General features: G+C 37.5%; 1 protein-coding gene across 1 annotated transcript in view; it reads right to left on the minus strand.

Moving 5' to 3' along the window:
• ptprt (protein tyrosine phosphatase receptor type T) overlaps positions 1-15,474 on the minus strand; it is a 317,310-nt gene that overhangs the window by 79,955 nt on the left and 221,881 nt on the right. Inside the window, exon 18 of the mRNA XM_085353386.1 lies at positions 13,664-13,696. Coding sequence (XP_085209512.1) covers positions 13,664-13,696 — 33 coding nt within the window. The remainder of the gene's footprint in view (positions 1-13,663; positions 13,697-15,474) is intronic.

Consider the following 15,474-nt stretch of genomic DNA (forward strand, 5'->3'; position numbering starts at 1 on the left):
CTAAAGTACTCGTACTCGTTAAAAGTCCCCCGATACCAAGGACCGATACCACGGTCTGAGACCTGTCTATGTTTGAGCGGCATGTAAGGGGTTAATCACAGGTGCCGAGTGCCCGCCCCCAGGCCCCGGCTGCAGCTCAGAGCGGGGAGAAAGCGAAGCGAGACATATCAGCTGTGTGGAACTATTTTAAAGTGAACGATTACGCGAAAACAAAGGCGGACTGCAAATTGTCCTCAGCGAAATTGTCCAGAGGAGGCTCTAAAGGTAGCGCATTTAACACAAGCAATTTAATCAAGCACCTAAAATCCCAACACAACAACAAGTACAAAGAGTTTACCCACGCTTATTAGCACAGAGGAGCATAGCTGATGCTATAGCAGTGGGACGGAAAATAGTTGGGCATTTTAAACATTCCGCCTTAGCCTACTCCCGCCTCGAGGACATTCAGGGACAGCTCAACCAGCCAATAAAGAGACTGCAGCAGGATGTACAGACGCGCTGGAACAGCACGTATTACATGCTCCAGTCCCTCATTGAGCAAAAGCGAGTGCACGAACTCACTGACTATCTCACCGCTCACCAATGGGCTCTTATGGAGACGACTGTTGCCATCCTCACCCCCTTTGAGGAACTAACTAAAAAAAGTGAGCAGCTACAACGCACTAGCCTCTGATGTCATCCCAGCTGTGACTGTGCTAGTGAGACTTCTAAACAGAGAAACAGACGAACAAATTTAAAATTAAATTTTGTTTTTTTATAATTATTTATTCTGTAATGTGTTGCATACAACATGCTTTTCATTTTAAATAAATGTTCTTAATTCCAAACTAGTCCCTTGTTTGTTTGTTTTTTGTTAAATTATAGGACTAAAGCTGTTACCTGCAAATTTAAATCATCTTTTTATTAAGTACTCGGTATCGGTATCGGCGAGTACTGAAATGCAAGTACTCGTACTCGTACTCGTTTCCAAAAAAGTGGTATCGGTGCATCCCTAGTTGCTACTTTACCAGTTAAGTTTAACACCCAGGCATCCATGAAAACAGAATTTATTGAATCTAATGGAGTTGGAAGTTAGCAGGAAGTTAGCTCGCTAGTTTCCACCTGAACATGAGAGAGATTTCTGAAAAAATTTAAACATACAGCTCTGCTGTCACTTCCAACATAAAGGAAGACAGAAAACTAAACAGCAGTGACTTTTTTAGGGTTACTGAAGTTGGGCTAGTTGATATATAATGATGTGCTACGTGATGTTAGCATAACATAAACAGTGAAGCTGGAGGATGAACGCTAACTTTTTTCCACTCGATCAAACTCTACGGGAGGGTTCCTGATGGTTAGGGACAAATGCAACCGCATGGCAGGATGCTGTGAACGGACCAAACTTCAGTCAGGAGAACAACTGAGATAATCCATCCACAATACGAGGTTAGTCATTAATATACTGCAACAACATGGGAACAGAGCAGCTGCGACAGAATTCAACATTAACGAATCAATGTTACGGAAGTGGATGAAGCACAGTTTCTGGCTTTCCTCATATTCCAAAACATGCTTTGTCTCTTTGCTATTACTGTCGTCTGGCATAATTTGCAGATGATATTGCTTGCAGCTGCTGCGATGCTTTTGACCAAAACAGGCGCAGCTTGATGACACCATCAACACGAGCTATCGCAGTAGAGCGGTATAGTCAAAATGTCTACCGTTGGCCAAATTCATATCGTTTCTACCATATACCGTTTATACCGCCCACCCCTAGTTTCCATCATATCTTTTCTGCTTATAATTGTATTTCAATTATGGAGTTTTGGTCTTTAGAGATACTGATAGTTATAGTCATAATAAAAATGACAAGAACTATATTAGGTTGGTTTGAGAGAGACTTTTATCAAATTCAAATATTTCATATAAATCAAGATCTTCATGCATTTGTGTCTATGTGTAATAATCCAAACTGTCATCTAAGGACATTCCTTGAGTTCAAGCTTACTCTGTCAGTCTGTGTGTGAGCTGTACATTTGTCCAAGGCTGTTATTGTGGTGTGTTGGTGTATGATTTTGACTATTGTTACAAGGATTACTCTTAAGATGTCTGCTTGTGTCTCCACTGACATATTTATATGAGATTCAGCATGGCAGGTCATGCTCATTTTTTCTATGCCGAGACAAATTAAACACTGTCACGAGTGAGCAAAAGCAGGAAAACCACAGTGATGGCTGCTGTCTTTCTAATTGTGCCAGTTTCATATTATAAAAAAGCAATTTCCAGTGGGTCAACAAGCCTCAGGGGGGCTGTTTTAAAAAGAAGTGTTGGTATATGATGACTTTTCTACTCAGTAAGGAGCCTTCTGGAGATCTGGAGGAAATTTTCAAATGCTTTGAAGACAGCTGCAGAAGTGAAGAGTTTTAAAAATTCTCAGCAAGGATTTGTGCAGGAGCTCGGGGCAACACCGTGCATGTGACTGTGCAGGTATACTGGTGTGTGTGTGTGCACGCCTGTACGTGTTTCTGCGTGTATGAACAGACAGCTATAATAGTGCCTCATTAGAACTAGTTAATAAGGAAATAGCCACTTGGTAGAGAAGATAATAGTGAATTACATTGACCTTTTAGGATGAAAACACTTTAAGAGACGGACCGTGAAAACAATGCAGATGAAGTTTGGCTGAAATTTACCCTCACTGCCAAACTCACGCTCTAGTTAGTTCAGCCACCCAAAAATATCAAAAGACTTCTTCTCATTGTTGATTATACAGGGGAGTGCAGAATTATTAGGCAAGTTGTATTTCTGAGGAATAATGTTATTATTGAACAACAACCATGTTCTCAATGAACCCAAAAAACTCATTAATATCAAAGCTGAATGTTTTTGGAAGTAGTTTTTAGTTTGTTTTTAGTTTTAGCTATTTTAGGGGGATATCTGTGTGTGCAGGTGACTATTACTGTGCATAATTATTAGGCAACTTAACAAAAAACAAATATATACCCATTTCAATTTTTTTTTTTTTACCAGTGAAACCAATATAACATCTCCACATTCACAAATATACATTTCTGACATTCAAAAACAAAACAAAAACAAATCAGCGACCAATATAGCCACCTTTCTTTGCAAGGACACTCAAAAGCCTGCCATCCATGGATTCTGTCAGTGTTTTGATCTGTTCACCATCAACATTGCGTGCAGCAGCAACCACAGCCTCCCAGACACTGTTCAGAGAGGTGTACTGTTTTCCCTCCTTGTAAATCTCACATTTGATGATGGATCACAGGTTCTCAAGGGGGTTCAAATCAGGTGAACAAGGAGGCCATGTCATTAGTTTTTCTTCTTTTATACCCTTTCTTGCCAGCCACGCTGTGGAGTACTTGGACGCGTGTGATGGAGCATTGTCCTGCATGAAAATCATGTTTTTCTTGAAGGATGCGGACTTCTTCCTGTACCACTGCTTGAAGAAGGTGTCTTCCAGAAACTGGCAGTAGGACTGGGAGTTGAGCTTGACTCCATCCTCAACCCGAAAAGGCCCCACAAGCTCATCTTTGATGATACCAGTCCAAACCAGTACTCCACCTTGTGTCGGACTGGAGCTCTCTGCCCTTTACCAATCCAGCCACGGGCCCATCCATCTGGCCCATCAAGACTCACTCTCATTTCATCAGTCCATAAAACCTTAGAAAAACCAGTCTTGAGATATTTCTTGGCCCAGTCTTGACGTTTCAGCTTGTGTGTCTTGTTCAGTGGTGGTCGTCTTTCAGCCTTTCTTACCTTGGCCATGTCTCTGAGTATTGCACACCTTGTGCTTTTGGGCACTCCAGTGATGTTGCAGCTCTGAAATATGGCCAAACTGGTGGCAAGTGGCATCTTGGCAGCTGCACGCTTGACTTTTCTCAGTTCATGGGCAGTTATTTTGCGCCTTGGTTTTTCCACACGCTTCTTGCGACCCTGTTGACTATTTTGAATGAAACGCTTGATTGTTCGATGATCACGCTTCAGAAGCTTTGCAATTTTGAGACTGCTGCATCCCTCTGCATGATATCTCATTATTTTTTTACTTTTCTGAGCCTGTCAAGTCCTTCTTTTGACCCATTTTGCCAAAGGAAAGGAAGTTGCCTAATAATTATGCACACTTGATATAGGGTGTTGATGTCATTAGACCACACCCCTTCTCATTACAGAGATGCACAAAACCTAATATGCTTAATTGGTAGTAGGCTTTCGAGCCTATAAAGCTTGGGGTAAGACAACATGCATGAAGAGGATGATGTGGACAAAATACTCATTTGCCTAATAATTCTGCACTCCCTGTATAAGGAGTACATATTTTGTATAGTGTTACTATTACATTAATTACACTATTACATTTGGTTAGTCAGTATAGCAGGTGAATATAACTTGTGAATGTAAAGCAGAATGGTCAGAAGTATTAGACTTAAGACTAATATTTAATAGCAAAGCTATTTGAGGGCAGTTACTATGCAAAATGTACATACGCAGTAAATTGAGGTTAATATGTATATATCTCCTTTAAGTGAACTTAATATTGATATTACACACTTTCCCCAATTCTTTTCTAATATGTCACATGCAGTTTATGTCACATGTAGTAAAGATTAAATGAATGAATACATTTTACCAAACATTTGTTTTTCCTAGCAGCTAAAGAGGGTCAGTATTTCTAATATGGCAGCATAACACTGCAAACAATGTTGTATCTCTCCTGTGTTGAGCAATTTTATTGGCAAGCTACCAAGTGCCTGCTTTTATCTTGCTCTAGACTTATGTTCAAGCCAAATAACATTATTGTGACTGCACGCTGCAGTGTTTGTGTACCAACCATCAAATAAGAATTTGTCTTTGGCAGGTAATAAAGTAGACATTTTATCATGCAGTGCAAATGACAAGCTGGCTCTTAAAAATAAATAAATAAGAAAGATTGATTCTACTATAACCATTTTTCTGAAAGCTGTGATGGCATAGAGGATTTAATTGTTTTGATAATTAAATACTTTAACAGTATACATGAAAAAGGACAAAAATGTAACAACTCAAAAGGTAGCGATAAAAAAAAAGAGTATTGGACTGAGAAAGGAATTTTTCTGATGTGAAATCTCTACTTACAGGTAATAAGAGTAGGAATAAGCATGTCTTCTGAAGCATGGTGAGGTGAGGCCGATGATGACAACAGAGCAAAACCCAGAAGAAGGACAAACACATTGGATTAGTTCATGAGTTAAATGAAAATGTAATTCTGACTGTATTTATTTTAAATTGATAAACTACCTGTTTTTCTTTCAACTGTTTTCCCCAACCTACCTGTACAACCTGCCTGTCTGAATCCTAAATTTGCTTTTCTATGTGTCCTCATCTGAAAACATTTGTTGTCATTTAACTTTGTTTTTACAGATGCTGAATGGGTTATTTTTTGTAGGGGTGCAACGATACACAAAATTCACGGTTCGGTTCGGTTCGATACTTTGGTGTCACGGTTCGATATTTTTTCGATACAAAAAATGTTCATGCATTTTTAATTTGTCATTTATTAAAATTATAAATATATATTTTAACTCAAAAGTACAGTTTTTAAATTTAACCCTAACCCTTGTGCGTGTTTTTTATTTTGACAGCGAATGCGCACCTGCGGACCACTTATGTGCAGCCCTGGTTATTTAGCTCATCATATCGCAGCCACAGAAATTCTTTTGTCCATGAAACCATAAAGCTGCACTTTCTTTTTGCCTTATAGTCTGATTTGTCATAACTTCTCCGTTTTGTGGTAAGCTTTTCTTTGGCTGTCACTTCTTCACCCTGACCTGTCTTATTTGGCTCAGCAGAACTGAAATGCTTTTACACGCTCACTCACATAAGCTCAGCGATTCTCTGCGCGATCAACCTCTCACATGTGTAAGCTGCGGGAGATTTCACTTGTCATGTTTGCATAGTAAGCTAACGATTAATAAGACGATGTCAGAGGAATTGGTGCACAAATTATCATCACTCACAGATCAGTGCTGTCGCGCTCTATACACAGTTCGCACGATTGCAAAGTGAAAGCAAAAAAACAAGCGCAAATTCAAACGCGACTTCAATATGTCACATATTGACAGTGGCTCACCGATGCCAATGACATAATTACCCAGCTACATTTCTGAAAGAATGCAAAAGCATTGACATATATTTTTCCTTCCTACAATAGCCCGACGGGCAGGGAAGAGAAAGATTTTGGTAGCCCGACTGAAAAAAATCGCTAGCTCCAGGACGTCGGGCTAGCGATATTGCAAGCCCTGTATCTGATTGAGGAATCACTCATCTTTGGAAAAGAGAGTTTATTACAGAGAAATGGCTCTTTCCAAAATAAAAGCTATACTATCCGCTTCTTCTGGGCTATATTCTCAGCAGCATAAGGAGAATCATGTGCTAACAGCTGTCTAAATGACTCGGCTAAAGTTAGTAGCATGCTTGTTGTTTTTGTCTTTGCACTAGGATGATGTCGGCGTAAATGTGCAGTCATATTCGTTGTGTTCCCACTAGTGCTTTCAGGTTAATCTCGTTGAAATGACCTTAACGCCACAACACGGCAAATCTCCGTTAACGAGCTACCGCCGATCGCTCCGTGCATGGGGCTAGACGGCCAACACGTTAACGAGCTAACTGCGCTAACACACTAGTTCACACCAATGTAATTGAGCATTGCATGGCACATCCAACATACTGTTTTACTTTAGTCCATGACTCGCTTACCTTCAGGGTCATACGTCACATGAAAACCAAAATAATTCCAAACGCCAGATCTGAATGAGGTTCAATTTGCCTGTTGCAAGTAGAGCTTAACTTCTGTCTCGCTAGCTTGCCCTGCGCTCTTCCTTCTGACTATGCTGTCTGTGTTGAGCGCTCAGTGGATCTGCGCTCGACAGTGCAGCCTAGGCGGAGTAGTCGAACGCAGATTCACTGAGCGCTCAACACAGACAGCATCGTCAGAAGGAAAATTGATAAAATAAATTACAAATGTTGTATTGTTCGATACATATGCGTACCGAACCGAAAGCACTGTATCGAACGGTTCAATATCGATACGAATATCGTTGCACCCCTAATTTTTTGCTATGAAGTATATATTAGTACATCTAGTTGCTGATGAATTTAATTAATTTTTCTCTACTGCATGTTGGATTAATATATTTTGCCTTCGCAAAATCTCAAGAAAAAGTTCATGCTGAGGCATAACAGAACATCCAAGGAATATTCTAGAGTGATGTCCAAAGATATATTTGGTTAAAAAAAAGCTTCATTGTAAGTCAGCTGTGAACCGGCCAGCAGTCAATCAAATAAATTGGATAAGAAGATCTATGACTTGTGAAATGATTACTTCACTCACCCAAAAAATTATACTTTTTTCATAAGAGCTTTACCAGGTCATTAACTTTAGAAGATAAAAACACATTTATTAATCCATCATTCAGTCTTGTACCCTGATGTTAAAACTTTAACTTTCACCCACACTATCAAATTATTAACTGAATGACTTTTTCTTCATAAAATTTGAAAATTAGATGAAAGAAATAAAACAAAACAGTTTCAATATACAAATCATTCTATTAATAGGATTTGAAATAGTCGCATTGGACTTTCGACAACTCCAGTTAAGGAACTACTGAGCAATATTAGAATCTGACCAAGGTGTATGATTTGTGGGTAGTTGAAAGAAGAAGCATGGTACTTCAGAAAGAAGTACATTCATTTTGTGTTGTAGTACACATTCTACAGTAAACAAAAACAGATGCATGTCCAGTACTTAATTAGATGTATTTTTAAATGTTAAAGCATTAATGACCTACAACTTTTATTCAATGTAGCATATGCTAATGTGCTAGCAATGGGCTCTGGTCTCCATTAATTTAACAGGGACTCAGGGGTATTTCATGGTCTATGCTGTCATTATGTTATATATAACTGAATGGCTTGCCCTGAAATATATTTTTTAACCTGTAGGTTTTTCAATACGGCATGAATACTTAATTTTGGTTTACAGGTGAAGAGAAAAGTAAATATAAATACACCACTGATGCCTCCATCACCATTTGGCAGGTAAGTAAATGAGATAGATCGAATGAGAAGTGACAAAACAAACCCAAAGGGAGAGGATGGAAGCTGGAAGAGTAACACACAGAAGCAAGGAGGTAAAGGTTGAATGAGTGTGGTTTGTAGCAATAATATCTGTACAAGGCCATAATTTTACTCTGGATTGTGTTTAAAATCGTTAATCACAGAAAACGTACTAATTATGTCTGAAATTTAATGAATTGCAAGACTAGTGAAAGTAATAATAAAAATCAAATTAATATTATAAGGACCAACATGTTAAAGCTAAGCCAAGAAAATCTTTAACCTTTTACATTTTTCCTTCTCCTTTATCCTGTTTTTGATAATAAAGCCACAGGTTTATTCCACTGCACTGTACTTGACTAATATGACATGTGTATCAGTGTGTGTGTGTGCGTGTGTGTGTACGTGTGTGTGCTTGTTCTGCTACTTCCTCAATGGTTTGTTGGTAACTTTGCCCCCCAGCATACATCCTTCATCTATGAGTGGCCAGAGATTGGGATTTCATAATATGTCTGGACACACAACACACACAAACATACACACTCATACTTCATCAGACTGAGTTGTTATAGCACGGGAAAGTCAAGCACAGTTCAGAAGGATCAATACTTCCATTCCACTTCACAGAGGAGCACACCTTACACAACTACTGCAGACTGCTTCAATCAGTCAATCTATCTGATATGCCATCTTAATTACTTACATAATATGAATTTTGTAAATGCTGACAAAATACCTACTATAGCTTTTCATGTGACAGAGAAGTTACTGGCCGTTAGTAGGGCTGATATACATGTGAAAAGCGAAATGTTATTAACTGTATTAACTTTTTACAGGCTTGATGTTTTTAGTAAATGACTTCTATACTTTATACTCCTTCACTTTTTTCATCCAGCCCCCTTTTTTTGTTCTCATTCTGTCTGTTTTATTGTTCTATTCTTCTCCTTCTGCTTCTGTTTTTCCATCTTCTGATAATAATGTGAATGATAAACTAAATAAATAAATAAGACAAAAAAAGACTAACAAGAGAAGCATAGAGACTCCATAGTACTTCCTACCCCTCCCCCCGAAAAAAATATATTTCTAACACTAATAACACATTTATAAAATGGCATGGTTGGATAAAATGGGTTAGCTAGCCAGATATAATAACAGTTACCAGCCTGGAAGGGCTACTTTGCTATATTTAAGGGCAGTAAAAAAGTATAGTAGATATAGCGAAGGCAGCAGAGATGGAATGAAAAATCATTTGTAACAGAAGAGTTATTTTTGAGTTCTGGGTGCACACAGCAACACTATTGTAAGGCAACGAGGTGAGGCAAAATAATGTTTTACTCAATGCTTACACATATTTTTACATGAAGATAGAATAAATCTGCCAGAGCCTTTGAAAAGAAATGTTTGTTTTAAACCAGCGCTTCATAGCTTTGTTGTGGAAACATTAGTGCAACTGAGACAAATGTTGATGAAACTGGTATTACATCAAACCACAAATCAATATCTACACCTAATTCTAATGTCATTCCCCAAACAAAGAACTGTCCTTAAGCAGAGCTTTGCAAAAATGTGGAAAAAGGTCCAAATGTCCTCACTGAAATGGCCATAAACAAATACTGGTCCTCATTAAGATAGCTGAACAAGTGACTATGTGCACATAGTCACACCCATAACCCTCTTTAAGAGCTCTGCTGACATTGTCCTTATGATATTAATAAAATGCAGAGCACTGGGAGCCCAGCTGTAAAAGTCATAGTCGTTAAAACTGGTCATAAATATTAATATAGTGTAGAAAAAACACTCAACCAAGTTATTCAGGGTACCGTGTTTGAGACTGATTAAATGGGGCAGAGAGAGAATGAGAAGAGACTAGCTTGGATGAGAAATGGGGAAAAATCTGAACTTTTTGTTAACAAGTTACACCTAAGGTCTCCGTGTGTAGCAGTAAAAGCATGTTAGTTAAACCTTTTAATATGCGACTATGAAAGTAAATTCCGTGTTTGAAGGACAGAAAGTTAAGAAACACAGGGTATCAATGAAAGTGAAATCTCTTCAGAGTGCTCACGTCTACAGCCAAGTTAATTTGAGGTTTGACAGAACACCGCTTACTTGACATGTACGGAAGGAGGACGCTACGATGGAATACGCATATGGACACACAACAACACTGAGACATAGTGGAAAAAATGACAAGAGAAAAGTACTTACATATGCATGCATAAATGTCAAAATAAATAAGTTATTTGACAAATGAAGGGTGGAAAAGGAAGCCTTTTAAAGACTGCATGTCCACACACAAGTTCTGTAGTTTTTATCTATAGATTTGATCATTATGGCTTTGGTTGCATAAAACAGTATGAGACCACACAAACATAGAAACACTGCTCATATCACCCACACTCGAAAACTAAACCGAAATTCTTTCTGTGCAATGCTATGCCAACTACGATTTGATTATCGAGAAATGCAAATAACTGTTTCATATGGCAGTAGAATACACACACAGTATTTGCATGGCCTATGTTTAACCTTGTCTATTAGATTATGTGTTTTCAGCTTTTAGGCCAGTCGACTACTCTGATTCTTTTTCTCTTATTTAAACAACTAGTAAATTAGCCACAGAATATCCGTGGTGATCACACAGTATGAGTTTGTACATTTGTGTGAGTGTGTAAATGGTTTGTCATCACCAATTTTAAATGTGCTGTAAGTGGACCATCAAGCATTTATCTCAGCAAGCTGCAGAGTCCATTATTCAACCATGTGTCACATCTGCAGAATAGGGGTCAAGTCCAGCTCTGTTGTGAGTGCATGTGTGTGTAAGTGTGTCTGTGTTAACACCTCCAATTTATCTACTGATACGTCCAAGTTTAGCATGAAAGAATTCGGTACTTTCAAATTTGTGTGCTTCTTAATGTTTCTCTGTGTGTTTTTGTACATCTTCTAGTTTAGAGACAGAGTTTCAGTCCACCAATGTATTGCATGTGTGTACGCACTTGCATACACGGGTACAGACACAAACACACACACACACACACACACCACTTGGCTTCACAAGAGCCTGCCATTTGCAGTGGATTCAGCCTGAGTCCATTCCCTTGGCTGACACCAGTTTCTAATCGCCTCATTCCTCTTGTTATAGATGAGAACCCCAGGGTGTCATATACAATCTAGAAAGAAGATGTGTCCTTTTGTTGTCTCAAAGTTGAGAGTCATCATTTATATTGTGTTTTTTTTTTTTTTTACCAAACAACTGTTAATCTTGGCATCCTCACAATTTTCTAAAGGAATTAATACAAAAGCTCTTTTCCTCACACACATTCATTTAGCACTATATCTATCTCACATCCACACCTAAGGCCAATTCGGACATACCGCTTAACTTAATATGTATGTTTTGAATGTCAGAGGAAACCAGAAAACATGGGGGAAAAAAACCTGTACAGCTATGCATAAAGGTCAAGCAAACGGAAAGGAGATTTCAAATCAAAGAACTCTTTGCTGCAGGTCAACAGTACTAATCACAAAATTAATTAATTTCCGCATTTTTTTAATAAAAAAAATGAACTGCTGCTCTTTGCGCAATGATTACAACTGCTAAATCAGGATTATGATTAATCTAAAAGTTTCAAGAAAATAAACCAACAGTTTTGGCAAAGTTCCTACTTTCTCTGAGCGACTGTGCACCATCCACAAGGACTGTCACAACCTTTAACATCTAGCACTGCATCAATGTCAATAAACTTCCTAAAATTACCAGATTTGGGTCGGCTTTAAATATATGAAGAACTATGTTATAGAATTCCAAGTTCAAGCCACTGGCAATTTAATCTTTATATGCTACTACTTGTCTTTGGCCAAAAAATCTTTGGTAAGTAATTTTTGACTCTAAATACTTTACAATCCCCCAGAATACTAAATGAAATATTTAATCTAAGGTAAAAAGAAAAAACTGTACTTTATTGCAAAGTCATTGTAGCACTGCACTAAATATAACCCAGGTTGTCTAATCAATAGTTTAATTTTATGTTATATGTATATAGGGTTATCCATATATAACCTTAAGATGCAGGAAGGGGATTTATTTGAGAAACAGATAACTACCATGACAGTAACAGAATGGATTGTCTTTGAGCCCAGAACAGTGTAGGTGGAGATATTTGTGAAGCATCGCATTTCATTCGGCAAGACATACCACAAATCCTAATCACCCACCTATGTTTTTGTTGAAGCCAAAAACATCATTTCTCTCCTAAAGTTTGATTAATTATTTAACTTTTTTAGCTAATTTTAGGGCAGGCTGGCTTGATTCCTGCATTACTGCATTATACCTACATATAATTAATTACACCAACCTGCTATCAATGTAGAAAGCACCATAATGTGGGAAGATTTTTTTTTCTCTGTCTCAAATTCTGTTGATGGAAAATTAACTGCAGATTTCTTGCAAATAATGAAACAGTTAACAATGTTTATCAGTTTGTCAAAGCAAATGACTGGTAGAGTGTTGGGCAGATAAATCTCATATCAGAGGAAATGATAAGTATACTTTGATGCATTGAACGTCCTCAGAAATTATAATAGTTTTAGATGTGCACTTTTGACAGGACAATAAAGTACCAAAAAGGACAGATGGTGTGCAACAATGTGTAAATGTTCACATTAAATAAATTAAAGTACTGACAAAGTGACAAAATATGTTAGAAAGTTTTCCAAAAGCATCTTAGATTAACTTAACTTTTCTACCTAGCTAATAGTAACAGCCAAAGCAGCCATTAAAAAATTCCATTCACACTTCAGTTTGCTACTAAAACTTTGCTAAAACGTATTCTTTCAGTCAGCAAGGAAGAGAGATAAGTATACAGACTAATGATACTATTACAGGTAGGGTGCCAACAACTGCCTAAATGACTTCTAATGTCTAACAATGGAACTTGCAAAGTAACATTAAAATCTAAATTTCATCTATTTAGTGGCATAAATCGGGCAGTAAAAAGGCAATCAGAGGCGTTTTAAGTCTCAGTGGTAAAACTGCTGAGAGGAAATTGCATACCACAGTGATTAAAATATTAGGCGTTAGATTTTCATTGTATGAAAGAAAACGAATATGTGACCCCCAAATGCCTTTACATGTTGCTTAGGCCAGAACATTCTATGGTCCTTTTCACCAATACTAAGATTCAGAACCAAGGTGATTACACACTGTCTGCACACTTATTATATTGAAAGGTACACACCATGTATCCCAAGCTTTTTTGTTTGGTTTGTTTGTTTGTTTTCCCCCAAAAGGTACATCTGATTTTTAGGTTATCCCAATTCAAGGTGAAAGATGGACAACTGGAAAGTCTTTCAAGAAATATATGGAGGAACGTTCAATTATATCATTAATGAGATTTTTTGTAGGTGTTATAGCTAATGAGTTTGTCAAATATGAGAAGAATAATTCTCAGCAACTTAATATTCAATGACAGTGACAAGATGTATTTGGAAACTACTAAATGCTGAGGTGAAAATCACATTGAAGAACAGTGCGGAGTGGATGTGGTCATGTCTAGAAGCAAACATACAATACCCCACGCTCAGAGTTCTCCATGTGTGAATCTCTCTATCGGAGCAAGGGCAAGGCAGGTACAGGACGGGACAGGAAGGGGTGGAGCCAAAGACAGGAAGCAGGAAGATAGAGAGAAACATAAAAGGGCGTGAGACTTGATTCAAAGAGGATGAGTTGAGCAAGACATCTGTTTGTTTGTTTTTTTAATCATTTGTAATGCATTCCTTTCATTCCCTCACATTCATTACTTTTTCAATTTATGCTAAGCATTTGACACCAAAGTTCAGAACTAACATAATAGGGCTGGGACTCTTTGAAGCACCTTATTTGTCTTGTATATATGGTCAAATAGGAGGCAAATATGTGAACTAGCTCTAGCTTACATTCCTGTGACTCACTGTATTTTTTATTAAGAAACTACCAATTATTATTAAATTGTTAATATTGTATAGTGCATAGTGACAAGCAAAGTTACATTAACTCTTTCAGAAGATACATTTTGTGATATTACGAGAAGTGAGAAGTTCATTGAATATATGAAGCATAGTATATGAAGTTTATTTTTGCTAAGAAGATCTAGTTTAACCATTTGCTTTTTGGACCATTTTGGACCATCATCACCATTGGTGAAAATCTAAAATGTCAAACTTCACTGAATACAATATAAAAAAGTCACTTTTCAAATCAAAGTTGAGGATCAGAGCCCAAATTCCTCTATGAGAAAGTAAAAAGCTCCAGCCTGCAGATGTGATTCTTCAAATTGTTTGGTAGCAATTAATCTTGAGAGCTTTTCAAGACCCCTACATTTCGGGAGATGAGTACTGCACTGCTAGCCATTTAGAAAGTTGTGCAGTAAACCCAGACTAGGTTTACGATCTCTCTCAAGAGTGAGTCACCACAAGACTAAGAGTGTGAGTCAATAACTTCATTAAGGCAAATGTGAATAAGTTTGCAGGTGCAATACATTGTTGTTAAGCATAAGGTATGGCTCCGATACAAGCCTAGAACAAATAAAAACTTCAGTCTGAAAGCAGCTTTCAGTCTACACCATTTAAATTTCAAGGTCGCGTCCCTGTGAACTCTGTGCCAATTCCTGTGTACCTACTACTTTTACACTCCTTAAACTCCTGGGAAGTTCTATCCTTCCTACTGAAATTATGTGTTTGGTCTTCAAACACTTGTTTGTCAAATTGACACAGCTTTTATGTTTAAGTGTGTCAGTGGTACCATGAACACTCTCCATGCATTTTTAACATTCACAGGATTCAAAAATCATTGGGCTGTAAATTGTGATTTTATTTTATTTTTTTTTACATCTTGAAGTGTACCATTGTGCTAGCCTTCACCAGTGCACATAACACTGAAAAGCTTTGGCCAAACTAACATCATAACAATTCACGGCATTGCTTCAGCCCTATTAAAGTGGATTCAAATAACCTTGTTTTTTAAGTACCAAAAAGGTATTAGCCTTTTTTTAAGGGGAAATAAAAAACTCTGTAAGGACACTTCATGGACTTTGTAAAAAGATCTGTATTTAACATAAACTTGATCAAAACTATTGTTTGTAGTTGTTCTTTTGGTGCTTTTTTTGAACTAACAAAGCAAATGATTATCGTTATCACCATCATCACAATCACAGGAAAATTGTGCAATACTGGTATTTTGCATTCAGATATATAGAAGCAACACAATGTACAGACTAATACAAAACTAAACTTAATCACTTATGATTATGTAGAAGTGAGTAGTAGGGTTACTGTGTGTAGATACCCCATCAAACACCTATTGTGTGTCATATTTTTATGTCATTTTGCTGTGTTTGGGCAGTGGGT

The sequence above is a fragment of the Diplotaxodon limnothrissa genome, linkage group LG5, assembly GCF_057381915.1.
Source record: "Diplotaxodon limnothrissa isolate DT_005_m linkage group LG5, D_limnothrissa_male_GT1.1, whole genome shotgun sequence".
In the NCBI taxonomy this organism is placed as follows: Eukaryota; Metazoa; Chordata; class Actinopteri; order Cichliformes; family Cichlidae; genus Diplotaxodon; species Diplotaxodon limnothrissa.